At 40.7% G+C, this 27,890-nt stretch overlaps 2 protein-coding genes across 2 annotated transcripts; one reads left to right on the top strand and one right to left on the bottom strand.

The window, feature by feature from the left end:
• Nucleotides 1-1,922: 1,922 nt before the first annotated feature.
• LOC21405740 (aspartyl protease family protein 2) lies at nucleotides 1,923-3,726 on the top strand. Its single transcript, XM_024163653.1, has one exon. It carries the CDS (start codon nucleotides 2,164-2,166, stop codon nucleotides 3,511-3,513), a length of 1,350 nt encoding a protein of 449 aa, XP_024019421.1. The 5' UTR covers nucleotides 1,923-2,163; the 3' UTR covers nucleotides 3,514-3,726.
• Nucleotides 3,727-17,408: 13,682 nt separating this feature from the next.
• Nucleotides 17,409-18,359, bottom strand: LOC112091007. Its single transcript, XM_024163627.1, has one exon. It carries the CDS (start codon nucleotides 18,357-18,359, stop codon nucleotides 17,409-17,411), a length of 951 nt encoding a protein of 316 aa, XP_024019395.1.
• Between the last annotated feature and the right edge of the window lie 9,531 nt (nucleotides 18,360-27,890).

Genomic DNA, 27,890 nt, shown 5'->3' on the forward strand with positions numbered 1-27,890 from the left:
AAGTTGACGTGGAGTGTTCTAAAGCGTGGGTTTTAGTTAAAGTTACATATCTTGCAGATAGAATGGCGCAGTTCACCTGGTTTTGTTGCTATTCATAAAAATGAATACGGTGTTGTAATATTTTTCACATTATTTATGTAAATTTTATCTATTACTATGAAAATCAATTGCTATAACAAAAAACGACAGTGTAGCATTACATGTAGAAGGTGAAACATATGGTTGGATAAATCGTAATACCTAGAATATGTTATTTCTGAGTAAATGCAGTATTTATCAACCATCTTTTAAATTTTTAAATAAATATGATATTTTTATAATATTTACTCAGAAGTCGGTGTTGGGCGCCGATCATCAACACTAGTGCCGATCATGGTGGATATGACTGGAGAGGGGGAGAAGAGAGATATGAGAAGGAAAAATAGTTGAGAGGTATTTTTAATTTTTTAATCGTTGATTGAAACCAAATCTATTAAATTATACTATTGAGCACCTATTTTAAGAAAATTAGGTTATAATTTACTAATCGCCATGTTAAATATATTGTTATTTCATCTATTCTTATACTGGTATGAGCAGTGGCGGAGCTGCCCCCTGACCCAAATGGCTCCTTTTAATCTAAACCCCAACAAAAAATTTTTTTTACAAACTTCTTTCTAATTTGTCCCCCTTGAAATTTTTAATTTGTAATATTTGTACTAATCTGTTTAGAGAAGTTTCAATTATATCCCAAAAAATTGACTTTTGAAGCTACGTGTATTTAAAATTTAAAATAGCAAATAGCACAAAAATCAACCAAAATATTATATAAATCCATAGTTTTGTCAACCACGAATGTAAAAAAGTGAATTAAACTCAATTAAAATAATTGTATTATTATTTTAGTTAAAATTTCAATTTACTTCATGCCCCCTGAAAATATTTTCTAGATCCGCCACCGGGTATGAGCTAACTCAAGACTACTCAGTTATAGTAAACCTTAGGTCCTTAGCCCATGAGCAATAAATTGACCTTTTTTTTCCCCCCTCTCTCTCTCTCTCTCTCTCTCTCCTGTTATCTTGCTTGGGGAAACAGCCAGCCTGTCATTTTGTAACCGTGCCACTCGTTTCTCCTTTTCATGTCTGAATTTCACACGTGGCGCGAGACTATTGGATCGTCAGAATGGCCTTAGACAAACAATTCACGTATCTATTCATTGGATGCTAACTTGTCTTTTATCTTTCACTGTTCACATCTTTCCTTGCCCCCTCTTTTTTTTTTTTTTTTTTAATTATTATTATATTTTCTTCACAAAGACCACAGGCAGCACCACGACAAAGTACAATCCATGCTTCATCGTCCCTGTGCTTAGCTGCAAACCAGCAATACCTGGGGCATCTTTCCACCCTCTACTCTCTAGGCCCCTTTCCCTCCAGCTTAATTTTCACATTTCATGTTTTCGATAATTCTTTTGCGGAAATCTCTAGGGAATAAAAACAGTGTTATTGGTAGAATACATTTTAAATCATTAGATTAAGTCACAATTATAGTAGATCTAATAATGTTAGTAAATTACTTATGACATTACACATACAAAATAATGCTAATCATCTCTTTTTCTTTTTCTCTATTTTTAGGATATACGATTCTAATGTTATGAAATAAGTGGTTACAGGCTTAATAATAAATTCACCCACACCTAACAATGAGGTTCAAAGCTTGAATCTTACACTCCCAAAAATACACACACACGTAAATTTTTGGAGTTGTTCTTTTAGAGTGTGATTTGAGTGTAATTTTTAAGTTGAATTTAAGTTATAACTTAAGTTAAAATTATAACTTGAATAAAATTAAATAAAATTAAATAAAATTTAAATTTAAAAAAATATTAACTTAAATAAAATTATAATTTAAGTTTAAATTGTTTCTGAATTTTGTCGCAAAAGAAACCCTTTAACACTAACACTATTGCAAACTTTCACGTCTTTGGCTTAACTAACTGCGTTGAGGTTTAGCATACATTAGCAAAAAATGTACGTACACAACACCAGATACGTATGTCATGAAATGTGCACTCTTTAGTGTACATTTTACAATACCAGCCTTTTGATTCCAAAAGGCCTCTCTCTCTCTCTCTCTCTCCTTACTCTACACCTCTCTCTCTCTCTTTTCGGCACAACAACAATGTCGCTATCCTCTACTCTCTCCCAACTCTCCATAACTCTCCTTCTCATCAGCATCGCCGATATCTGCAACTCCGAGCACAACCAAACCCGGGAGTTCCTCAAACTCCCATTGCTCCACCGAAACCCCTTCGCTTCTCCCTCCGAAACCCTCTCCTCCGACTCCCACCGCCTCTCCGTCCTCCTCCACCGCAAAGCCGTCAAATCGCCGGTCGTCTCCGGCGCCTCCACCGGCTCCGGACAGTACTTTGTCGACCTCCGCATCGGAACTCCGCCGCAAAGGCTCCTCCTCGTCGCCGACACCGGAAGCGATCTGGTTTGGCTGCGGTGCTCCGCCTGCAAAAACTGCACCAATCGGAGCCCCGGATCGGCCTTCCTCGCCCGCCACTCCGCCACATTCTCTCCCCACCACTGTTACGATCCGGTTTGCCGACTAGTCCCTGGCCCGAACCCCTGTAACCGGACCCGGATCCACAGCCCATGCCGCTACGAGTATTCCTATGCGGACGGGTCCACCACAAGCGGGTTCTTTTCAAAGGAAACGACGACGTTGAGGTTAAACTCCGGGCGGGAGACGAAACTGAAAGGCCTAAACTTCGGGTGCGCGTTTCGGACCTCCGGCCCGAGTGTTTCTGGCGGGAGCTTCAACGGGGCCCAAGGAGTAATGGGCCTGGGCGAAGGACCCATCTCGTTCTCGACCCAACTCGGTCGCCGATTCGGGAACAAGTTCTCGTACTGTCTCATGGACTACACGATATCTCCGCCGCCGACAAGTTATCTCACGATCGGAGCAGCCCAAAGCGACGTAGTTTCGAAAATCCCCAAAATGGCCTTCACGCCGTTAATAACTAACCCTCTGTCGCCCACATTTTACTACATCGGCATCAGGAGCGTCTCCATCGGCGGGAGGAAATTACCGATCAGCCCCTCCGTTTGGTCCGTCGACGAGCTGGGTAACGGCGGCACCGTTATGGACTCCGGAACTACTCTGACGTTCCTCTCCGAGCCGGCTTACCGTTTGGTGCTGGCAGCGTTTAGACGGCGAGTCAGGTTCCCGAGTCCGGCCGAGTCGATCCCGGGTTTCGATCTGTGCGTGAACGTGTCGGGCGAGTCGAGGCGGGGTCTGCCGCGACTCAGCTTCGGACTCGCGGGGAACTCGGTGTTCTCGCCGCCGCCGAGGAACTATTTCATTGAACCTGCGGAGCTAGTCAAGTGTCTGGCGATTCAACCCGTGAGCTCGGAAGCGGGGTTTTCGGTGATAGGGAATCTGATGCAACAAGGTTTCTTGTTCGAGTTCGACAGGGACAGGTCTCGGCTAGGGTTTACGCGTCGCGGATGTGCCCCACCGTGAAAACCAACCGGATCTGTGACTCACACACTGAGTCCGAAACTCGTTTTGTTTTGTTTTTTTTTGTTTTTAATTTAAAAAATTGATTTCTGCTAAATACATAACACAAAAGTAAATTATCGTTGTTGTTGTTATTATTGTTATTATTATTATTATTTGGAGAGTGTGTGGGTTTGTCTGTTTAATTTGAACAAAGTTCTTAATAGAGGGGACAAAAGGAACGGTAAAAATAAGAGTAATTTTAAAAGTTTATAGATTATGATTTTTATTCTTTATTTTTTAATTTATAATTTTTTTAGTTAAATAATTATAACAATAAAAAAGTATTTCTTAAGAGTAGAGGGTTTATACTCACGATAAATTCTTCATTTTTTTTTTCTTAAAAATGGAGTTTGTTTTCGGTCCATTTTGTTTTCATTATTGTTGTTTTCATGAGCTGTTTTACGTACTGTTTTTCAAAGTAATACTCCTCGTCTTGGAAGTGAATTGAATTTTTTATGGCTAGAAAGGTGAATACATATTTATAAAATTGCTTATGTTACACGTATTAATGTTTTTATATATGTTAATAATGTTGCCGACACTAATTCTAAGCCTAACTTGTATACCGATTTATAAAGTGTCATAATTTTTTCCTGTTATAATCCCTGCGTGAAGGAAATTTTTGCATAAAGATAACCATTTTCATTAATGTCAATGCCAAAATGGTAGGATTGGTTAGGTAATATTTTGGACTTCAATAGAAGTATGGATATTGTACAACCCAACCATGGCATCGGTAATGTGTGATGTGCATGCATATAACAGGTGGCCATGTTTTCTGGACAATTTATTTTATTTTATTTTAAAAATCATGGTTTTTATTTGGCTCGGGCTTTAGGAGCTTCTGAAATTTTGATTCTCTTAGAGCAACATTCTGTTGTCACCTCAACGCTAACTACTAGGCACTAGCCAAACTATCAGTCACAATCAATTCAAGTGGTAGCTAGGTGGAGATGGTCCTATGTTATGGGTATTGCAATATTGCATTCAGGATGTACTCATCCTCATTCTTAAGTATCAAATCTATAAGTTATTTTAGCTTTGTGCTCCCATTTGTTTGGATAAACAATGCTATGAGGTACGGCTATAAGGTGGATCTATATTATGAAGTCATGCCTTCTGCAGCGCTTAGCATCAGTGGTATTCTTGAGCATTTGTCACAAATTTATTCTTTCTTTTAATGTAGTAATTGGTGCTTTCTCTTTCTATTATTTCTTTGTGGCAATGTTTTAGTGTTTTTTTTCTTTAATAGAAAAGCAGTCAATAATAAGAAATGAAGGAAAAAAAAAAAAAAACTTAGCTCTACACAAACCAACCTAAAGAGAACAACAAGCTGCTCAAATAAATGAAGGGCCCGTTTAGTTTGTTAATTCGAGTTGAGATGTGATTTTATGTGAGAGCTTTTTACTGTAGCAAAAAAGTTAGATGTGACTGTTTGTGAGAACTTTTTACTGTAGCAAAACTCAAATTTTAAACTCGAATCAGCGAAATGAACTGGGCCGAAATAAAGCATAGGGAAACTGACAAGGCCCCCAATTTTACAAGAATAAATTGAAAGAGCTTAGTGAAGGCATGAGTAATGACATTGTTGGATCTTCTAACTCAGCTAAACAAGAAGGATTATTGAAAGTCTCAAGGCCTTAGTGCCACTCGGTCTATCATAAAACATTAAAATCCACCTACGTACCAATTAGAGCTCACTTATATATGATAGCGAATCGACATCCATCTTGGCATCAAATCACCTTGGCATGACCATGGTCGGATGACCTTATCTGTACTAGGAAAAGCTTATATTTTATATTTTGTTACCTTTATTTGTGTATTAAACATTTAATAAGCAACTCACGAAATAAAAATAAATAAACTTAATGGAAAAACCTCAAGTTGCTCATATTTCACGTAAAAGATGCAGCTGATTTATGCCATAAAAAAAAAGACATCTGAATGAGTTTATCGAATATTTTAAATATATGAATGTATATATAAAAAAAGTTATTTTCTCTCTCTCTATTGTCTCTAAAGTCACTCTTTGGAGTGTTGTGTTTGGCCGGAGCTCCAGTGCCACTTCTGGACGCGTCGCCGAGCTTCCGGCCCTAAAACTTAGTCCTCAGACTCGTCTCATCATCGTCTTCTCTGTGGGGGTAGTAGTGTGTGGAGTGGCGCTTTTGTTGGAGCAGATCTGACACGCATTGAAAATAGGGTCATTCATTTAGGCTGTTATTTCTAACATGTTCATTAGATGGTTGCCGTGCTCCCTTGGCGTTTTGTTTCGTGCAGTAGTGGGCTTCTCTTCTAGGTGGTGTTCTCAATTACCGGCGGCAACTATGCAGGGTGAGTTTCACTTATAATTTGACGTCGCTTTCTTGACCTCACCGTAACTCCTTCAAAGTCCTTTGTATTTCCGGGTGGTGCTCTCAGTGATTGCCTCCTTTTCGGAGTCACTTGACAACGGGCTTTAGAGTTTTTTCTATTTATTGTGTTTTTGTTTGTGTGTGTTTTCTTTACTGTAGAACCGGGGCTTTCCCATTGTCTTGGTTTGTTTTATATGTCCATTGGATTGGTTTCTTAACGGTGTTTGGTGTAGCCTTAGTACTACGATGTTTTGTCCCTCCATCGCTCAAAAGTTTATCTTGATGGGAGGAGTTTTATCAAATAGAGCCCTAGATGTGCTCGATCTTAGTATGCCAATATATTCTCCCGTTTCGGACCTCAGGTATACGTTCGTTTTCCCGCTGGGTTATTAGTATTGTATAGTAATGTATGTTACTTTGTGTTGACGATTAAAATTCATCAACAATAAATTCACGAATTACGGGAGGAATTAATGCAAATTGAATCGAAATAAATGCGAATTAAAGCAAATAAAAATAAGAATATATGAGAATTATAGTGGTTCACCCTTAATTTGAGAGCTTCGTCCATCGTAGGAAAGATGAGAAAATTCACTAATTTAAAGAAAAAATATACAAGAATGCTCAAAAAGAGATTTAGAGTTTTTTTAATATATATATATTATAAGCTTTCATGGCCGCCTTTCCCATTTTAGATTAAGGATAATTTTATAATCATTTTAATAATTTTTTAAAAGATAGAGATTATAATGAGCGGCTTTTTTTATTTAAAATTGATATATTTAATTACAAATAATGACTTCTCGAACAAGCCTCCTTAGAATCTATCCTCTGTGGCCTCGACCTCGACCTCGTAAACTTTATTGAGACTGCTTCTTAATATCATTCTGAAGCCTCGCCCCTTAACTGCTTCTTGCTTCCATGAAGCTTCTACCCCTTGCCACTTATGTTGATGATGACGTGTCATTGTGATTGAGCTGTCATGGGCTTTAATTGGCCTTCTCAATGGTCTTTGGGCATTTTTATTGGATCTTTATTTTAAGGGAGAAAGAAGGAGATAGGTCAAGACTTGTTGAAATGAATTAAAATTAATAGGTTAATAGTTTATATAAGTTAATAAATAGACTAAATTATTATTTTCGTCCATAACTTGTCTGATTATGAACCATAACTTGACAAGTTATTGTCTATAATTGTCCATAACTTGTATGGTTATGAACCATAACTTGACAAGTTTGTCCATAACTTATCTGGTTATGAACCATAACTTGACAAGTTATGACCTATTAATTTCTATAACTAAAAATTAGCCTATATACTTTTTTAAACTTTTCATATTGACATATTTTCTACTATTTCCCTTATTTTAACCCTACAACACTTGTCTTTGTTTTAACCCTACAACACTTGTCTTTGTTTTAATGCAAGTTTTTTTATATGAGTTTTTTTATTAAAAAAAAATACATAGAATGTATTTATTCATAACTCTATTTTGGAAATTTTTATTGCAACTGTTCAAAAAAAAATGTATTTCAAACAAAAAATTATTTTGTGTCTATACGAATATGACTGGGGCCACATATGGCAAGTTGTACTGAGAGTACTGAGCACGAAGAGATAAAAACAACTGAACCACGTCCCATTCTATTTATTTTGAATCAATTATTTGCTTCCTTCTGGCATAAATGCTGATCCTCTTGATTTAATTGATAGGAAACACATTTCCTTTTAACGTACAATTTAACATTATCTTACACTAGGCGTGATAGCGAGCTCATTTATTGGGTTCACATGATTCACAGTATCACTGCCCTGCCTTATTCTACAGATAAGCCTCCCAATGCGCATAATGGATTATAACAACTTCTAATTTTGTTCAATATATCTATGATATGTCTTTTTCCCCCCAAAAAAGAAAATTTCCAGAAAAATAAAAAGAGTTCACAACCTTCACATGGATGAAATTTTTTTTTTTTTTCCTAATCCTTCGCATGCATGAATTTGCTCTCGTAGTAACACTTACTTTTATAAATTTTTTTTTTTGGAAAAATTTTATATTGATATCCTGTGTTTTAACATAATAGTTTTTTAATACCCTATGTTTTTAGTAATTTTAAATTTGTACCTCAAACGTTTTGAAAAATCATTTTTTAGTATCTCAAGATCATTTTTTAGAATGTAAAATGTCAAAGTTACCATTTTCATTAATTAACCAAAAAATTAATAATAAATTTAGAAAAATTATGAATTTTTTTTAAACATTTAAAAATTAAAGATAAAAATAATGCTTTAAATTAAATTTTTTTTCTAAATTTATTAGTTTATGATAAATTAATAATAAGGGTAAATTTGATATTTTACATCTTAAAAAATAACCTTAAAGTATTAAAAAATAATTAAAACATCAAGATACTAATTTAAAATTATTAAAAACAAAGGATACTAAAAAACAATTTGCTAAAACATAAGGTATTAATATGAAATTTTTCCTTTTTTTTTATGGTTGCAGTGTTCTCTTATTTGCATTTTTGTCCCCCCTCCTCCCAAAACGCTCCTTTTTTTTAACCATTTTTTAATTAGTTCCCCGGCCCCTTCCAATGTTGCAGCAGAATTTCCAACACAATTTCAATTATATCCCAAAGTTTAGCTTTGAAGTATACTGATATTACAAACTCAAAACCCAGAATAAACAAAAAAATCACCTGAATTATTACGTAAATTAATTGTAGTTTTGAAAATCTGAATTCTAAAAAGTGAATTACATTTATTAAAGGCTTAATTCATTAGATAAAATAAATAAAACGAAGGTCAAAAGCGACCAAGGTTTAAAAAAAAAAAAACAAAACACAAAAGGTTGCATTGTAATTTTATTTCCAAATTTTCGTTGCACTACGTCCATGAAAAAAATTTATAGCTCCTGCAATGCTTATGGTTACATTTAAATAAAGGAGGATAATTTATTATTGACTAATTTGTTCTGATTAATATGAACTGGAACAATTAGTCTATAAATTATATGACCACATCATACATAAAGCTAATTTTTGAATCGAATTGTTTGTGCTTAGATATTTGACTAATTAAATTTCTGAACCGTTACATACAAGTACATATTTGAGCTTGAGATCGATGTTTTCAATCTTGTTGATTGTGTACGCATGTTTGGAACTTTTAGGAGTCATATACTCTGCAAGATTTTGGTCTTACAAGCTAATTATTTGAGGCTTGCTAAAAAATTAATTACTACTAAAAAATACCTAATTAATGGCGGTCTTGATGGCGGTCAAAAACCACCATTAACCTAGGTGCCATTAAGAGTTGTGTGAGATATAATGACAGTAAAAAATATGCACTTTACATGGTGGTCAAACAGAAATCTAATAGCAAACAACTGACACAGCATAAAACACGTAAAGAATAAACTATACCCACATCAAGACTGATTGATCCAGAAAGAAACTTGTTGACGGTCAAATTTCGTCAACAAGACCGTATCGGATTACCCCGCGGTAGTCCGTTGGGTTACCGGTTTAAAACTTGTAATTTAACTGAATATGCTAGAGTTTGTATTGGTGTATTGGATGTATTGTGAAAAAACTGTATATTGCTTATTAAAATAAAGACACAGAGGTTTTATAGTGGTTAACTCTTCTGAAAAAGAGTTACATCCACTGTATTATATTTGTCTCGTTTGGTTCTTACAAATTACACAAATGGATAATCATCATCCTCCTCCTCTCTTGGGGGTTTTCCCCCTTTTATAGCATGCATTTCATCTGAGCCTCGCCCAACGGTAGGCTGTTTGGACCATTTGACCGTGTCTTCCAGGGGGCCCATTCACTCGAGTGGCTTATTACCTCATTTGTCTCGACTGTAGCCTGTCAGCACCTTTTGGACTGTTCACTCATCCAATTTGTCCCCCATTATGGCTCTGTAGATCCATTGTAATAGCTAGTGATATGTTCCAGGCAGTTTTTAGGGGCTCGTAATCATTTCCTGTGCAACTGACCTCCTATAAGCCCAAATGCAACCTCGGGATATCCAGCTAATTACCTCAGGGGTCTTCCTTGGGATGTAGGTCTAGTTGCTTATGTTCTGCCCTCTGTGCCCATGCCAAAATTTGCCATGCGTGGCCTTTCTCTCGGTCGACCCTATCACGTTACTTGTATTAACTGCTCACGCAGGTCTCGATTGTGTATAGGGTTGGCGGCCTCAAACTCCCCTTATGCACTCGGCTCCCATACCATGTGGGAGAGGAAAATGAGCCTCGGGCGTCAGGGCCTATCTGACGTGGCAGGTATAGGGCCACGTGTGGCATGATCGTTGTTTGACATGTCAGTGTGAATTTTTCCACACAACATTTGCCCCCCAAGTCGAGGCTTTTCTTCAGACTGCCTCAACCTAAGTCTGGGATCTGTTATGGCTCTTCTTTTGTTTGCTTCAGGCGCGGGAGCCTAACTCTGAACCTACTTCACAATAATGGCCTTGGCACTTCGGCAACCCCTCGAGAAGCGTAAATGTCGCGTCTGTTCAATCGCTATGCTAACGTAGCCTTTTATTTAAACGGATGAGCCTGGGCCATTGGATCGCGACTCTTTAGCTTCCCGCCCTTCCCCTAGTCGTCGGATTAAGCTCTTGTGTTTTCACCATTAGATGCGTTCGTACCTGATCGGACGGCTGGGGGTTAAAGGCTTTTGGTTACTATAAATGGTCTCTTCGTATGTCTGAACCATTCGAAATCATTTTGGAGCAGCCAAAACTCTACAAAAATTTCTCCAAGACCACTTACTTCCTTCTCGCCATTTTGTAAGTCCCCGGCAACATTATCTCAACAGCTCATGTATCCCTTTCACTTTTGATTTCCTGGTAAGCATCCCTCAAACCTTCTCTCCACTTCTGACGTGTTTATCGTTTCTGGTTTTGTGGTGGATTATTTCTTGAGTGGTGGGAATGGTTGGAAATGGTATAACAGGGGTGTCAGAACCTGATTTTGACATTGTCCGCCATGTTCTGGACTGGCTGGAGTTTTAAGTGAGCCTGGATTTTCCTTTGGCATTCTGGGTTAGTTTGAATGGTCGTCGCTTTGTTTGAGTAGTCTCCGGCTAGTTGATGCCTAGGCTCGAACCATCATCGCTTATTTGAATCGTCATCATTTTAACTTTTTAACTTTAACCGACCAAACGTTTTTATCTTTAAGTGGCAAGCTATCTTCCTTTCCCCCTCTCGACTTATAGGAACTGACTGTAGATTTTTCCTTCACAGTAATGGCATCTAGAGGGATTAAGCGTCGAGGGGGATCATCATCCGTGCCTCTCATGAGGCCGGATCCAATGCCAGCCGCTGAGTCTTCCTCACATTCTACAGCCAGCGACCCACTCTTGAGGGAGGTCAAGAACTATGTCCCAAACCCACGGGATGACGAGGACAGTGTCGACCGCCTGGTTGAAGGCGAGGCCAAGGGGGAGGGCTCCTCTTCCAGTGGCGCCAACTCCCTGGTTGGCAACCTTATCTTCGATAGCAGCGGCTGACACACGAGCGCCCCTGTGGCCTCAATAGGGGCAGACAAGGACCGTCCGCCCTTCACAGCTGACTTCATGGCACCGAAGACACGGTAGAGAGATATCGTCCATGCATATAAGAAGGGGCACGTGGACGGCCGATGGTTTGAGTATCTCCTACCGGACCCTCACTTTAGGGTGAGCCAACCACCCCCGGGTTATATGTCTGTACACACCCGGGCCTTCACAGAGGGGATGACACTTCCCATACACCCGTTTGTGAAGTCCCTCTGTGATCTCCACAGCATCTCCCCCACACAGCTGGCCCCAAACATCTGGTATAGTTTTGCTAATATGTGGGTTCTCTGGGACTAAAGGTTTGACGTAGATCTGCCTTTGTACGAGTTCCTTTTTTCATATAAGCTTTGCCAGGTCCCTAAGTGTGACGGTTGGTATTTTTTTGGTGGTCACGGGCGAACCAAGCCCGTCTTAGGAAAGCTAATAAGGGTGTTGCCTTCGTCGTCACATGCCTGGAAGCCAATGTTTTTTTATGGTGAAGGGTATGTTCGACGTTCACCCTGCTAATAAGCCCTTTAAGCGTCTGGGTGTGCAAACATCTTTTGGGACGCTGAGTGAGTTTCCTTCGACCATCTATTGCAATTGTCACCCTTTTTTTTAACGCCAACCCTATTTTACTTTCTGCAGTTTCCCAGGATCGTCCCTAACTTTCTGGGAACCGGCTTACAAAGGTGAAGCAAGCCTTCAGCTTCCCTGAGACCTTTTGTAATGTCAGCGTCCTGTTAACGCGTGACAACTTAGAAAGTTCTGGCCAGTTGCTTTCTCTCCCTCCCCCTAACAACACCGCCGAGGTCAAAGATTTCTTTAATTTCACAACTGGAGGTTAGTTTTCTCTTGCCTTTGATTCCTTATTATTTGTCGACCGTATAAGTTCCTGACTTCAATTGTAATGCAGAGATAAAGACCCTGCAGCTGCGCGTTCCTAGCGACAAGGGGTGCTCTAAGAAGCAGAGGCCTCGTGAGAGGCCGAGAGAGGCTGCTGCGGCCAATGTCCCATTGAGGCCTCAGCCTATAGTAGCGCCTTCAGTTACACAGGAGACATCGAGGCCGAAGTGGCCTCGACCGACAGAAATACCGGCAGTGGAGGTTGAGCCATTGCCAGTGATCAATATTACTGATGCTCCCGAGGCCCTTCCGCCCAAAGAACGCCTGCTGCTTCCCGGGGTAAGGGTCCTAGATCCATAGGTCATTGTTGCCGACGTCCTTCCAGCCCAGATGAAGGCGGCACTAAGTCTGTCCCCGCGCTTCTCCGACATCTTCTAGGCTTTATACGAGTCCTTTTTTAAGCAGGACTGGGAGAGCGCGACTCGGGCTTCTCTGATCGGCCGTACGCGTCAACAGTATCTCTTCAGATCCATGTATACTTCGTCACCTATATGTTATATGCATTTTTGTTTTTCTCTCTCTTTCTTTTTAATAGATTTCTTCTGATTTGGCAGTCCGTTGTCCTCTCTCTCCTTAACTTTATCGATATGGTTAAGGTAAAAGAGAGAAGTAAGGGAATGGACCGCATTGAGGGGTCCTTGAAGGCTCTCCTCAGAAAGGAGAGAGACAATAATGAGGAGACCTCAAAGAAGCTTGCCCTCATCGTCAATGAGCTAGAGGCGGCAAAAGTTGATCTACAGAATGCCCAAAAGAGCGTCAAGGTATTCTGTAACCAAGCTGCTAACTCCGATGATGTCTTCCGAAAAAAGGATACAACCTAGGCAAGCAGGATGGCTACGACCTGGGTAAGGAGGAGGGGGTCAAGGAGTTTGTAGCCTCTGTTGAATTTGCTTAGAATAACACAGATGTTGCTGCTAAGGTCATCGAGGATTTCAAATCCTCCGAAGAGTTACATAATATGCGTGCCAGTGACATGTTGTCTGTTGGCGAGTAAATTGTGGCTAGAATTAACAGGCACCTCCCTGGCTTCAACTTGGACTTCTTCTCCAAGCCCCCTTCTAACGATGAAGGTTTTCCTGCCGAAGGCAGGGGCGACGAGGGCAGTGGCGGAGCTGGGGAAGCTGCAGCTGATGGTTGTGAGGGCAGTCAAGGTGGTGGAGGCGACAAAGCCTAGGATGCTGGGCGCCGATCCATAATTTCTATTTTTGTAATATTGTTTGTTGCTTTCTAGACAATGGATTTTTATCCTATATGTACATTATTATTTTTATTATGACTTCATTTTTCTTTATTGATCTACTTTATAATAATTATACACAAAGGGTCTTCGATTAACTCCTCTAAAGAGGGTAACCTTTGATCTTCCGAGCGCCTTTTGGGACCCTTAGTGAATTTATGAATCTGTTAGGTATTAAAGCCTCTCCTCCTTGGAGGAGTCAGCTTTCTGAACTCCCCTTGGGGCTTTTGGCACAAATCTAAGAATTACGCCAAGCATTAAAGCCTCTCCTCCTTTGAGGAGTCAGCTTTCTGAATGCCCCTTGGAGCTTTTTGCACAAATCTAAGAATTGTGCCAAGCATTAAAGCCTCTCTTCCTTAGAAGAGTTAGCTTTCTGATTACCCCTTGGGGTCTTTGGCGCAATTCTAAGAAGTTTACATATATATATATATATATATATATATATTAGCTTGTAAACCCAAGCTGCCCCTCATGTCTGTCTGAAAACCATGATTTTTAGGCGGGCATGTTATAAAGGGGTTAATTTCTTTGCATTCTTTTGGACACTTGCTATGAATAAGCTTCGTTTATATTAACAGAATGTCAAACACAAATAAAGCGTGTAAAAATTCGTACACTATTGGTAGTACAGTTTTAACTACTCTGCATTCCATGGGTGTTGAATCCGTTTGCCGGCGAGGCTTTCCAGAACGCGGTAGGGTCCTTCCTAAGTCGGGCCCAAGGGACCAGTATTTTTTGGTTTAGTCTTTTGCATCACCCTTTTTAATACCAGATTTCCTTGGACGAACCTTCTTTGTTTGACCTTCTTATTGTAGTATCGCGCTGCTCTCCGTTGGTAAGCGGCGAGTCATAATTGAGAATTGAGCATTTTTTCTTCCAATAGGTAAAGTTCTCTATTCATGGCTTCTAGGTTTGTGTCGTCGTTGTACACGATCATTCTTAGAGTCGACGTCTCAATCTCCACAGGGAGTATAGCCTCGATTTCGTACGCCTTAGCGAATAATGTTTCACCCGTGGTAGTTCGACTCGTTGTTCTGTATGCCCATAAGACTTTTGAGAGTTCTTCGGCCCATTTTCCCTTTAAGTCATCGAGCTTCTTCTTCAGGGTATACTTTAGGATTTTGTTGATGGCCTCAACTTACCCATTAGACTGCGGATGTATTGGAGCTGAGAAGTCCTTTCGTATGCTTAGATCCCCGCAGAATTTGCGCGTCGAGGCATTGTCGAACTGCTTCCCATTATTAGACACGATTGAATGTGGAACGCCAAACCTGCATACAATGTTGTTCCATATGAAGCTAGTGCAGGATACCTCGGTGGTCGAAGTAAGAGCTTTCACCTCGGCCCATTTAGTGTAGTAGTCCACAGCGACGATGGCAAACTTAAGCCCTCCGGGTGCGAGGTGTAAAGGTCCGATCAGGTCGATCTCCCATTTGGCAAAAGGCCATAGGCTAATAACGAAAGTTAGGTTCTTTAAGGGAGCTCTAGGAACCATGGCATATCACTAGCACTTATTGCAACACTGAGCGTATTGAAACGCATCTTTTTTAAGCATGGGGCAATAGTACCCCTGTCTCAAAACCTTAAGAGCTAAAGATTGCCCCCTAGTATGATTACCACACACTCCTTCATGGATTTCCTGGAAGACCTCTTGCGCCTCATGATCATCTAGGCTCCGCTGCAGAGGCATTGAGAAGCATCGTCTGTATAGCAAACCATCATATAATAGGTACCTGGCAGCTCTGTACCTGATCCTTCTGGCTTTGTCTCTATCGTTGGGTAGCTATGCGTTCATCAAATATCGGACGAGTGGTGTCATCCAGTTCCCAGCTGCTTGAATTGTCAAGACTTCTACTGCCTCGTCAATAGTCGGTCGTTCCAGTTCTTCGATGGGGACGACCCCTATTAGGTCAAAATCCTTCGAGGATGCCAGTTTGGCCAAGGCATCGGTGTTTGTATTCTTAGCTCTTGGCACCTGCTGTATCTCATAACTTTTGAATTTTACAAGCTCTTCTTTACCTTCCTCAGATAGGCCCTCATCCTTTCTCCGCGAGCCTGATACTCTTCATTTACCTGCCCGACCACTAATTGAGAGTTACTGAAAATTTCAAGTCTTTCAATCTTTAAGTGACTTGCTAACCGCAATCCTGCGACCAGCGCCTCATATTCCGCTTCATTATTTGATGCCCTGAATTTGAATCGTACCGCCGAGGTAATTTTGTGATCTTCTGGGCTTACTAGCATGACGCCTGCTCCTGACCCGGTTTCATTTGACGCTCCATCTACGTAAAGCTTCCATCATATCTCCTTAATTTCTACATCGGTGGCTAATGTCGGTCCGTGGGAGAACTATGCCAGGAAGTCCGCCAATGCTTGTCCCTTGATCGCCGCCCTTGGTACGTATTCAATGTCGAATTAGCTTAGCTCCACCGACCATTTCAAGAGTCGACCTGAGGTTTCAGGCTTTTGTAAAGCTTGCCTCAATGGGTGGTTCATTAGGATTCGTACAGTGTGGGCCTGAAAATAATGCCGAAGCTTCCTTGAGGCCACCATTAAGGTGAGAGCTAATTGTTCCATCTGGGTATATCTTGACTCGGCATCTATGAGCCTTTTGCTTACGTAGTAAACTGAAAATTGGATCCCCTCTTCTCTGATCAATACATAGCTTACGACATGTTTTGATACGGATAGGTATAAGCTCAGCTTCTCGCCCGGTATAGGTTTTGATAGGATTAGAGGTCTGCTAAGGTGCTCCTTCAGCCTTTGAAAGGCCTCTTCGCATCGCGGTTTCCACTCAAAATGCTTGCCTCCCTTTAAGGCATCAAAGAAGGAAACACATTTATCCGTCGCCTTAGATATGAATCTGTTAAGGGCGGCGACGCATCCTGTCAACCTTTGGACCTCCTTTGGTTTCGTGGGAGACCTCATATCCTGTAAAGCTTTTACCTTCTCCGGGTTAGCCTATATTCCTCGGTTACTGACCATGAAGCCAAGAAACTTTCTTGACTCGACCCCAATGGTTCATTTCAAAAGGTTTAGCTTCATGCAATATTTTCTTAGTACATCAAACATTTCGCCCAAATGGTCAACGTGTTGTCTTGCCTTGACATTTTTTACCAGCATGTCATCAACATATACCTAAATTATTCTTCTGATTTGTTTAGTAAACATCTTGTTTACTAGCCTCTGCTACATTGCCCCTGCATTTTTTAAGCCAAATGGCATTACCATGTAACAATAAAGGCCCCTGTCTGTTATGAATGACGTATGCTCTTCATCAGATGGATGCATTGGAATTTGATTATAGCCAGAGTAGGTGTCCATAAAACTTAACAGCTCGTGCTCGACAGTGGCGTTGACCATCTGATATATTCAAAGGAGTGGGAAACCGTCTTTTGGGAAAGCTTTGTTGAGGTCGTTGAAATCAACACATGTTCTCCACGTCCCGTTAGGTTTGATTACCAGGACCAGATTTGAAACCCATCTAGGGTAGTGAGCATCCCTTATGAAACCATTATTGATGAGTTTGTCGACTTCCTCCTTTAACGCCTCGTACCTCTCTGGATTCATCAGTCGGCGTTTTTGATGTTTTAGGTGATATGTGGGGTCGACGTTCAGAGCGTGGCACATGACTAGGGAGTCGATGCCTTCCATGTCTGCATGTGTCTAGGCGAACACATCCATATTTTTCTTCAAGAACTCTCCGACCTCGATTCTGAGCGCCGAAGACAGATTCGATCCTATCTTCAGTACCCTTGTTGGTTCCTCGTGATCAACCTGGACTTCCGCCAACTGCTCGATTGGTTAGGACCAGGTTTCCTCCGTGACTCTAGGATCTATGTCCTCGACCGCACCTTGGTGTACCATCATAGCTTCCTGTCTCCTTGGTTGATCGTACCCGTGTAGGGCATCTGTGTATGCAATCCTGGATTCGTACTGATTGATCTTCATCTTGCCTATGCCATTGGGGGTTGGAAACTTAACCTTTTGGTGATAGATGGAGGTTATCGCCCTTAGTGCCTGAAGGGTCAGCCTCCCAATTACGGCGTTATACTGTGAGCCCCCCTTTATCACCAAAAAGTTTGCCATCATGGTTGCTTGCCTAGGCTTTTCTCTCGCGGTGATGGGTAGCCAAATCATTCCTTCGGGGATAACTGAGTCCCTTGTGAACCCGAATAATGGCAGAGACGTTTTCTCCAATTGCTCCTTTGGGATCCCCATTTTTTCCAGGCAATCAGAGTATAAGATGTCCACCGAGCTTCCATTGTCTACCAGGATCATGCACACGGTGTGGTTTCTAATTACTGCCTCCACTACCAAGGCATCGTTATGTGGGAAATGGACACCATTTGCATCCTCCTCGGTGAAAGCTACTTCAACACTATCGAATTTTGTCGTCTTGGCTGATTTGGTGGTCGAGAGGTTCCAGAACCTCTCCTGGTACACCTGTCTTGCCTCGTGGGCGTAACTTTTCTGGGATCTCCTCGAATCCCCCCCGAGGTACGGTCCTCCATGTATGGTTCTTATGACATCGATTAGTTCGCGGTCTTCTCCCCGCCGATTGTCCTCCCAGCTTCGACCGTCATTCCTGGGGTCATGGCCTCGCCTTTTAGCCTTGAACTCTCGCAGCCTTCCTTCATGGATTAACCTTTCGATTTCATCATTTAGGTCGGCGCACTCGTTGGTGTTGTGGCCGACGTCACCGTGGAACTTGCAATACTTACTTTGATTCCTTCGATTGGGATCTGACTTCATTGGTTCCGATCGGCGTAGTAAGTTTCCTCATCCGACCTGATTGAATACTTCCTTGACACCTACAGTAAGCTCGTGATAGGAGTCATACCGTTGGAACGGCCGACGCTTTCGATTTTCCACTTGCCTCGGCTTCTTTATTTTCGGAGGGTTTGGCGCCGATGCGGTCTGCTCATCTCCGTTTTCCCCGCCTCGTCATTTTCGACTCTCTTGCTTCCCTGAGGTCGATCATTGTTCTGTTCCTTTGTTTTTATTGGACTTGTGCTCGGGATCATTCGTATCGGCTTCCTCAGCGTTGATATACCCCTGTGCTCGTGCCAGAAATTCTTTGTAGGTGGCCAGTGGCTTTCAGTTTAGGTCATCCTTAAATGGCGTGGTCTTTTTCATACTGGACAGGGCCCCTATCAGAGCCTCTCGGTCTGTCATATCCGTTGTAGCGGCGACGGCTTCCCCGTAACTTGCAAGTCATTTTTTTAATGACTAATTTGGTTTTTGGTATACCATCGTCAGGTTTTACTTTGGCGGGATATACTTATTTTCCCTAATGAATTGAAGGGAGAAGGATTCTTTCAACTCTTCCCAGCTAGAGATGGACTCTGGTTTGAGTGTCCGGAACCATCTTCGGGCGGAAGCATGTGCCCTGTGTACATTTCCAGGTGGTCGTCGGGGTCCCTTCTGTCGTCATACGGTGGGATTGTCGGGTACTTGTATTTGTCAGGTAAAGGCGGAGCCATGATCTCTGCGGTGAAAGGGTGCTAGTGAGTTTGGCTGGGGGTGATGTCGACGTTGACCACCTCCACCACCTGTCCTACGTTTTTTTGTAGATGGCTCGCCTGGCTTTTGACGTCCTTCTTTAAACCGGTGACGTCACCCGTGAGCTTTTCTTCTAGGCTCATCACACGCTCCATAATGGCTCTAGCCTCTTCCGTAGAGATTGCAGAGCTGAATCCTTTCGAGGCTCCTGCCTTTTTCGTATTCAGCTTATCCCTCAGGTCTCCACCTTCTTACACTGACCCTGAAATCTCCTGGGATATTTTTTCCCAGGTTCCAAGGGGGTGCCTTAGGGTTTTCCAGGCCGCTGTGCGCTCTTCTCTCCTGGGTTCGTTGCCTGGCAGCCCTCTGTCGGCTACCAAGTGACTTGGACAGTCGAGGTCTCAGGTTATCTCCCCTGACATTTTCACTATCCCCGATCCCTTTCGGAGCACCTTGACGGTCACCAGCATTCTGGTTCCTAGCCATGGCAGCTCCTGTTCGTCTCGAGGCATCTTCCAAGGGAGGCATAGAGTTTCTCCTGCCTAACCGCTCGACAATGGTCGTTAGTCCTCGAACCAAGTCGGTCAGAGTGTTCAGCTGGGCTTGCATCTGTACCGGATCAAGCTGTGGCATGTCTGGAGGTGGAGCTTCATCCCTCGCCGGGGGTTGATTCCCCTGGTCGGGCTGATTTCTCCCACCCCTATTGTTGGTTGGATGCGTGGTATTTTCCTCCGTTTGGCTGTTTTGATTTGTATCGCCATTTCTTCTTCTTGGAGGCATGATTGCTGATTATCTGGGGTCAAATGCGTGAACCAGAAATTCTAGGTTCGGTCCCCAGTGGAGTCGTCAATTGTTGATGGTTAAATTTTGTCAACAAGACCGTATCGGATTACCCTGCGGTAGCCCGTTGGGTTACCGGTTTGAAACTTGTAATTAAACTGAATATGCTAGAGTTTGTATTGGTGTATTGGATGTATTGTGAAGAAACTGTTATATTGCTTATGAAAATAAAGACACAGAGGTTTTATAGTGGTTCACCTTTCTGAAAAAGAGCTACATCCACTGTATTATATTTGTCTCGTTTGGTTCTTACAAATTAGACAAATGGAGAATCATCATCCTCCTCCTCTCTTGGGGGTTTTCCCCCTTTTATAGCCTGCATTCCATCTGTGCCTCGCCCAACAGTAGACTGTTTGGACCATTTGACTGTCTCTTCCAGGAGGCCCATTCACTCGAGTAGTCTATTACCTCATTTGTCTAGACCGTAGCCTGTCAGTACCTTTTGGACTGTTTACTCATCCAATTTGTCCCCCTATTATGGCTCTGTAGATCCTCTGTAATAGCTAGTGATCCGTTCCAGGTGATTTTTAGGGGCTCGTAATCATTTCCTGTGCAACTGACCTCCTATAAGCCCAAACGCAACCTCGGGATATCCAGCTAATTACCTCAGGGGTCTTCCTTGGGATGTGGGTCCACTTGCTTACGTTCTGCCATCTGCGCCCATGCCAAAATTTGCCATGCGTGGCCTTTCTCTCGGTCGACCCTATCACGTTACTTGTATTAACTGGTCTCACAGGTCTCGACTGTGTATAGGGTCGGCGGCCTCAAACCCCCCTTATGCACTCAGCTCCCATACCATGTGGGAAAGGAAAATGAGCCTCAGGCGTCGGGGCCTATCTGACGTGGCAGGCGTGGAGCCACGTATGGCATGATCATTGTTCGACGTGTCAGTATGAATTTTTCCCACACAACAAAACTCATCCTTGAGTTTCTACACGTCTTTATACAAATTTGAAATATCCCCATTTTTTATCTTCCATAAACTTTAAACCTGCAGTAATGTTTTTGCAGTCATATGATCAATAGTAACACAAACCCGACAAAAAGATATTGCAATTTTGAGGACTAAAACACCACTTAAATTTGTTCCGAGCAAAGAAGGGAATCAAAACATTCTATAAAATATATCGCTTGCAGATAAGAAAGTCCAGGCATCAAAATTTCAAAAAAAAAAAAAAATGTAACAATTTTACTATCATCCAGTGAAGAAAAACGAATTTTTTTTTTTGTTTTTTTTTTTTTTTTTTTTTTTGGTTGCAGGAAAAAGAAAAAAAAAATAATGATTGGGTGTAACCTGGAGTGTACATCTATGGACAGCCCGAAAAATGGGACACAATAACTAATTCTGATTATGTCCAGAGCCCTTCTAGTTGAAAGGTACTCATGACCATCCTTTAATTCATCCAAACTGATGGTAGCTTAATTGATTTAAACACATGGCCTACTCATGTATTGCACTTTCAACTACCTTCTCTCTCTCAGCAAGATTTTCAAGAAAATCAGCAAGGGGCTCCACATATCGATATTGTGAAAGGTTTGTAATGCTATTCGAATCAGATGAGTGAATTCCAGAAGCAGTCAAGTCCATGGCAGTAACTTTGAAACCTGCTTCTTCTAAAAGTGCTGTAATACCAACACCAAGCACCAAATCCACATATGTCAACGAGGACAAAATGGCCGGTTTCTAGATCATCAAGCTTTATATCCTGTCAAAAGAAAAACTCAACCATATTAGCACCCTATAAATTTTTTTTTTTTAAAAAAGATAGTAGTTAAGTATGAAGAAAAATGTTTGACAACTCATTCAGAACGGAACCACAAGGCAATATTTTGTCCCTTGGTAAAAACCTAGGAACTAACAAGAAGACAAAATACATACAGATTTTAGTTTTGCCTCCTTTATCATGCACATTTCTAAACCTGAATGAGATCAGATTAAGCAAGCAAATTTATATTTTGTAATTAGATAATGATTCCCATAATTCGACTATGACCAATCTATACTAATGTATACTATCAAATTCACTGAACTGAATTTTACCCATCTACACTAAAATTGTGCCTAATATGCTGTTCTTTTTTAACCACGGTTTATAGCTTACCATCAATATCTAGCCCAATTAAATTACAGCTGTCAAGCCAAACACAATTTAAAGCATCAAACTTTTAATGAAACACTATGAAATGTCATCTCTAAAGAAAACTAAGAAGCTTCTTGTCTTCTTCCTCTACGGTAATAAATATCCATGCAATGCCACAACTATTGGCCAAATTAGAAAGCCTGCTAATTTGCTAGTAATTTCTAACAAATTATTTACTCTATAAACCCACACAAAAAATCCCTAGAATTGGAGAAGTGACAGGATAAAGAGACCATTTTAAAGTCGAGATAAAGAAAAGAAACCATTTTTTTTTCACATAATTAGGGCTAGATTTTTAAGTCATCATGATCTTATCTAATCCAGAGCAACAAAAGGTGCTTTTTTCAGCTTTCTGCAATGTTTATCGGCAATGAAGAAGAAACTACATACACTTTGAGCTTCTGAATGCCGACGGCTCTATAAGCGATTTGGCCTCCAGTACCGCGGATGATCACGATCTGGCCATCAGACGGCTAAGATTTGTTCGAATCTGCAGAGGATTCATCGGCAGCGCAGATTGCAGAGCATATGGAGTGCAGAGTAGGTGAATATGTTCAATGCTGGAAGCACCAAACAAAGGGACAAAAAGCAAAACATCACAATATTTAAAATAACACCAGAAGAAGTTGAGTTAAAAAATCATAAACCAACAAAACAAGGAAGACTAAGGCGTTCACTTCGCTGATTCGAATTTAGAATTTGAGTTTTTCTACAGTAAAAAACTCTCACAAATAATTATATCTAATTTTTTTACTATAATAAAAAATTTTCACATAAAATTACATCTCAACTTAAATTCTAAATTCAAATCAACAAAATGAACGAGACATAAATATTACAACCAACCAAAAAGGACAAATACATAGACTGAATTTATAGTCAGTAGTAAAGATACAAGCTTTGAAAAGAAAACGTTGTCTAAAACATATTTTCTAAAAAACTGCAGATATTCGCGGAACCCAATTACTATATTAATAACGGTCATCATCTTAATCAGCCTTCTGTAAAATAAAAAATAAAAAAAAATAAAAAAATCACCTTATGAAGTGAAATGCTCGAGGTAGCCACTGTTGAAGATGTGGAGCCTAATCATGCACGAAGAAAAGCCAAGGAAAAGAGCAAGAAAAAAACAGCCACGAAGAAGGAGAAAACTGGTGCAAAGTGGGCTGCACAGCAGCCTTGTGTAGCAGGACAGCGCCGTGGCGCTCCGGAAGAAGACTGCTGGGTGCCGCAGCGCCAAGGTTGGGCACCATGGCGCCAGCCGCAGCGCGCATGGGCGATTTGAAGTAGCGCCGCGGCGCAGGGCGCGGGCAGTCCGAGATAATGTCGGTTTTGGGTGTTTTTCAGGGCTTTTTTTTGGCTTTTCGAGACTCCTATAAATACCTAATGTTCTAGGGTTCTATGATCACGAATTTTCAGAGAGAAAATTGAGAATGTGAAGCTAGAAAATATCTTTGAGTGTGAGAGAAATACAAAGTGAAATTGAGTGATTTTTTTGTGAGAATTTCTTCAATAATATAGTGGAATCTGCGATGACAGAAACATGACGTAGTTAAATTGGTGTGAATTTTGTGCTTTTAATTTTCTTTCTCTGTTTTCTCTAGGAGTTTAGGCAAATTTTCCCAACAACCACTTCAACAGTAAGATTGCAGCAAACGTCAGAGTTTAGCCTGCAGAACGATACGAAAAAACTCATTCAGGAATTTTTGTTTCCTTTGGGATTCATGAAATCGCTGCACATTCTAGTTGAGTTCAACAAAACAGAGCCAAGAAACAAAGCAGCAAGGTCTCTCGCCAGTATATAGTCCTCCTCCGTGTCAATCCCGTCACCGGTGATTACAGGCGGTGAACAAACTAAAAAAGCCCAAAAAATTCACCTATGTTGAACAAACTTAAAGGCCTGTTCTTTTAGAGTTTAACTTGAGTATAATTTTTGAGTTGAATTTGAGTTATAACTTGAGTTGAATTTGTAACTTAAGTTTATGTTTGGTTGTGTACATTTGAGTTATGGTTTGAGATAAGAATCTTTTTGAGTTTGTGTTTGAGTGAGTCAACTTGAATTTGTATTTAAATAGTATTTTAATAAAAACTCAATATTGATGAAAATTTTTAATAGGGTATATGGGTCGGGTTTTATTCGTCTTTTCATTGTCAACGCATAGAAAAAAAAATTATCTCAATCAGAATTAAAACGAAAAAGTTATAGCATTTTTAAGAATAGAAAAAATACTGTTCATTAATTTGAGTTCGAGTTTCTGAACTCGAGTTGAAGAGGAAACTTGAACTCGAGTTTTAGTCATAAACTCGAGTTTGAACTCGAGTTTAAACTTAAAAGAATATGAACTCAAATAAAGCTGTAACTCAAGTTACATTTTTTTGAGTTTTTCACTCAAAAGAACAAGCCCTAATCCCTAAAATCTATAGCGGTAGAGAAACGGAAGAAAGAAGGCAGGTAAAAATAAATAAAAAAAACCAATCAAAGTTGTCGACAGTTGATTTTTGTCGACAAGACTTCACCGGATTACTCCTCAATGGCCCGTTGAATTACTAGTTAAAACTTGCAATTTTATTGAATATTCTAGGGACGGTGTTTGTGTTTTTGGTGTATTATGAAGAGTATTTGATACGGTGCTTGAATGAAAGTAAAAACACACAAAGGTATATAGTGGTTCACCCTTATGAAAGAAGAACTACATCTACTGCATATTGTATTTCTCTTTTGTTCTACTAAGGTTACATAAAAAACCTTATTCTTTCTCTCTGGGGCTTTGCCCCTGTTTATAGCTCACAGATTACATGTGGGTCCCTTCAGGATGAGCTGTCACAGGGGGTTTAATGATGGTTTTTCTAGAGTAGCCTGTTATTCTACATGCTTAGACCGTAGCTTTTTAACACATTTTAGATTGTTTACTCATCCAATTTGTCCCCTATTACGGCTCTGCAGATCCTTTGTGAATTCCATTGGTTTGTTCCAAGCGGTTTAGGGGCTTATAATCATTCCTTATGCTACTGACCTTATCTCAATCCAGACGTAACCTTGAGATCTCCAACTTGTCACCTCTGAGGTTTAACTTGGGACGCGGACCCATTTGCCTTTGTTTTTCCCTCGGCGTCTACACTCCTTCTCGGGGCGCGGCCTTTGTCTCGGTCGACTGTACTTAGGGTCGACGCCCCCACGAATCGCCCCTTACGGTCGACCTCTTCGCCAGATGGAAGGGATATGACTTTCTAGGCATCGACAGCTATCTGACGTGGAAAACATAGGGCCACGTGGGGCATGGTTGTTGTCCGACGTGTCAGCGCATATTTTTTCACACAATAATTGCCCTCTAGGTCGAGGCTTTTCTTCGGACTGTCTCGAGCTAGGTTGGGATCCGCCCTAGCGCTTTTTGTCTGCTTTGGGTATGGGTGCCTAACTCCGAGCCTCCCTCGTAATGATGGGTCTGGCGCTTCAAACTCCCTCGAAAAGTGCAAACATCGCGTCAGTTTAGTCGCCATGCTGTGAATAATGTCACCTTGTAATTTAGATAAACAATATTTACACTGAGCTATATGTTTAGTGTTACCTTCATTATCCACCTTGTCAATTATGTCGAAGTGATCCCAAACTGTCGAGGTACGCTTGCATTTCCTCCTGGAGGTTGCAACACTTGCCGACGCAGACGCAGACGCAGTCACACTCGCCGCCGCTTCTTCACGCCCACTATTGCGACCACGACCTCCAATACGTCCACCATGGCTTGGATTAGTAGATTGCTACGTAACAAACACATTAGTGGAAAATTGCCTTTCTTCTACATTGTGTTGGGCATCAACGGGAATACCACTATAACCAAAAGGATCCATTATAAAAAAATAAGATGAATTTGAGAGAGAGAGAGCTTTAGAAAAATTGTGAGAGAGATTCAGAGAGATTGAGAGAAATTGAGAGAGATTGAGAGAGATTGAGAGAGTTTGAGTGAGAAAAATGTGTGGGGGATGGGGGTATTTATAGGAAAATTTTAAGGTTAAAAAATGATTTTTTTTTTTAAAAAAAGAGATAAACGGTTATTTTTTGAAATTCGGGCAGTCAGGCAACCTCGGGCAATTCGGGTTTTCAGGCAAAATTTAAAAAACTAGCCGTTTCGGGTAATTCGGGGAGTCGGGCAACTCGGGCAGGTCAGGTTTTCGGGCAGAATTCGGGTAAAAATTCAAAAAACTAGCCGTTTTCGGGTATTCAGGCAATTCGGGCACCTCGGGCAGTTCAGGCCGGCGGGAAAAATTCGGGCAAAATTCAAAAAAATACCCGTTTGAATGAATTCGGGCAGCGGGTTCAGGCACTTCGGGCACACTGAATTTTTGGGCATTTTTCGGGTCGGGCAATTCAGGTAGTTCGGGCATGGTCGGAAAAATTCAAAAAAATCCCGGCAGACGACGGTATACGGTGCTTAGACGGCGGCGGGCAAGTGTGGACATGTTAAATTCGGGCTACCCGAGCCCAAACCCGAAAATCTTGCTTAGTCGGGCGAGAAATGGTCTCCGGATCGAATCCGGATGCAGAAGCGCGGTGGTGCGGGGAAGAGGCGGATCGTGTATAACAAAAATTTTCATAAAACTTTTGAGATACTCTATAGATTATATTAATTTATAAACGAATAAATTAATCTGATTAACTTATATATATCAAGAACTCAATCAGGAAAAATATCTGGAAGCCGACTCAGATGATAACTTGAGTTCTTTGACCACGAACAGTCATTGCACCAATCTTTATGTTTAGAAAACCAATGTCTTCCAAGTCAATTCCTAGAATCCATGAAGATGTGTGTGTGGGCACACATGAGACAAAACGGGTTACAATAAACACTCGAATTTCCACAAACACCAACGCATGCACGATGTGGAATTTTTGGAGAAAAAATTTTTTCCTTCCTCTCTCTCTTGAGAATTTCGGCCAGCCTTAACTCTTAGGGCTGAAGAATTGTTTCCAAAATTTCTATAGAGAAATTTCGGCTACCTCTAAAATTACGGTAAAACACCATTCTAAAAATTGTCTCAAAAATAGTATTTATAGAATAGAAGTCAAACTTCTAGAAGGAATCCAATCTCTATCTCTAAGATAAAGCTTGTTAATTATCTCCTATTTGAATTTTAAACAAAATCTCCTCTTTTCCTCTATCCTATATGGCCGGCCATTCTAAGGGGATTCTCATCCCTGTGTGGCGCCAATATCAGATAGGGAAGGAAGAGAAAATCATCATTTATCATGTAGTCCAATTTTGACTCAAATTCAAATTCCAATTTAAGTCAAACTTAAATTAATTTGAATTCTAAATTGAACAACTTATCAAATAAGTTTAAATGGATAAATCTAGATGTGTTCAAATTCAAATTTAAAAAATCACATCATTTAAATAATAATTAATTCTCAATTAATTATTTTCGAGTATTTAATTTTAGAATTCCGTAATTCTAAAATTCCTATTTTGCCCTCTGTGTCTGGCAGAATTACTAGGACGACGCGGGGACTAATGGACCTATAATCCCGAGCTCCAATAAAATTAATAATCAATTAAACACTTTAATTAATTAATTAATTCTATTAATTCCAATAGTTACTCCACTATAAACTTGGAATTGCACTCTAAAAATTATAGACATAAATTACTTCTAAATTGTAAAGTGTCCATTTGATATAGTCACTGCATATAGATCAATCCTCCATAAATAATTCATAATTAGAACAAGGTAAAATCCGTTAACCTCTCTAATTACTTCTTTATCCTTGAGTACCATTGATTCTCTAATGGACAGTGATTCA

This window comes from Morus notabilis, unplaced genomic scaffold (genome assembly GCF_000414095.1).
Source record: "Morus notabilis unplaced genomic scaffold, ASM41409v2 Scaffold538, whole genome shotgun sequence".
In the NCBI taxonomy this organism is placed as follows: Eukaryota; Viridiplantae; Streptophyta; class Magnoliopsida; order Rosales; family Moraceae; genus Morus; species Morus notabilis.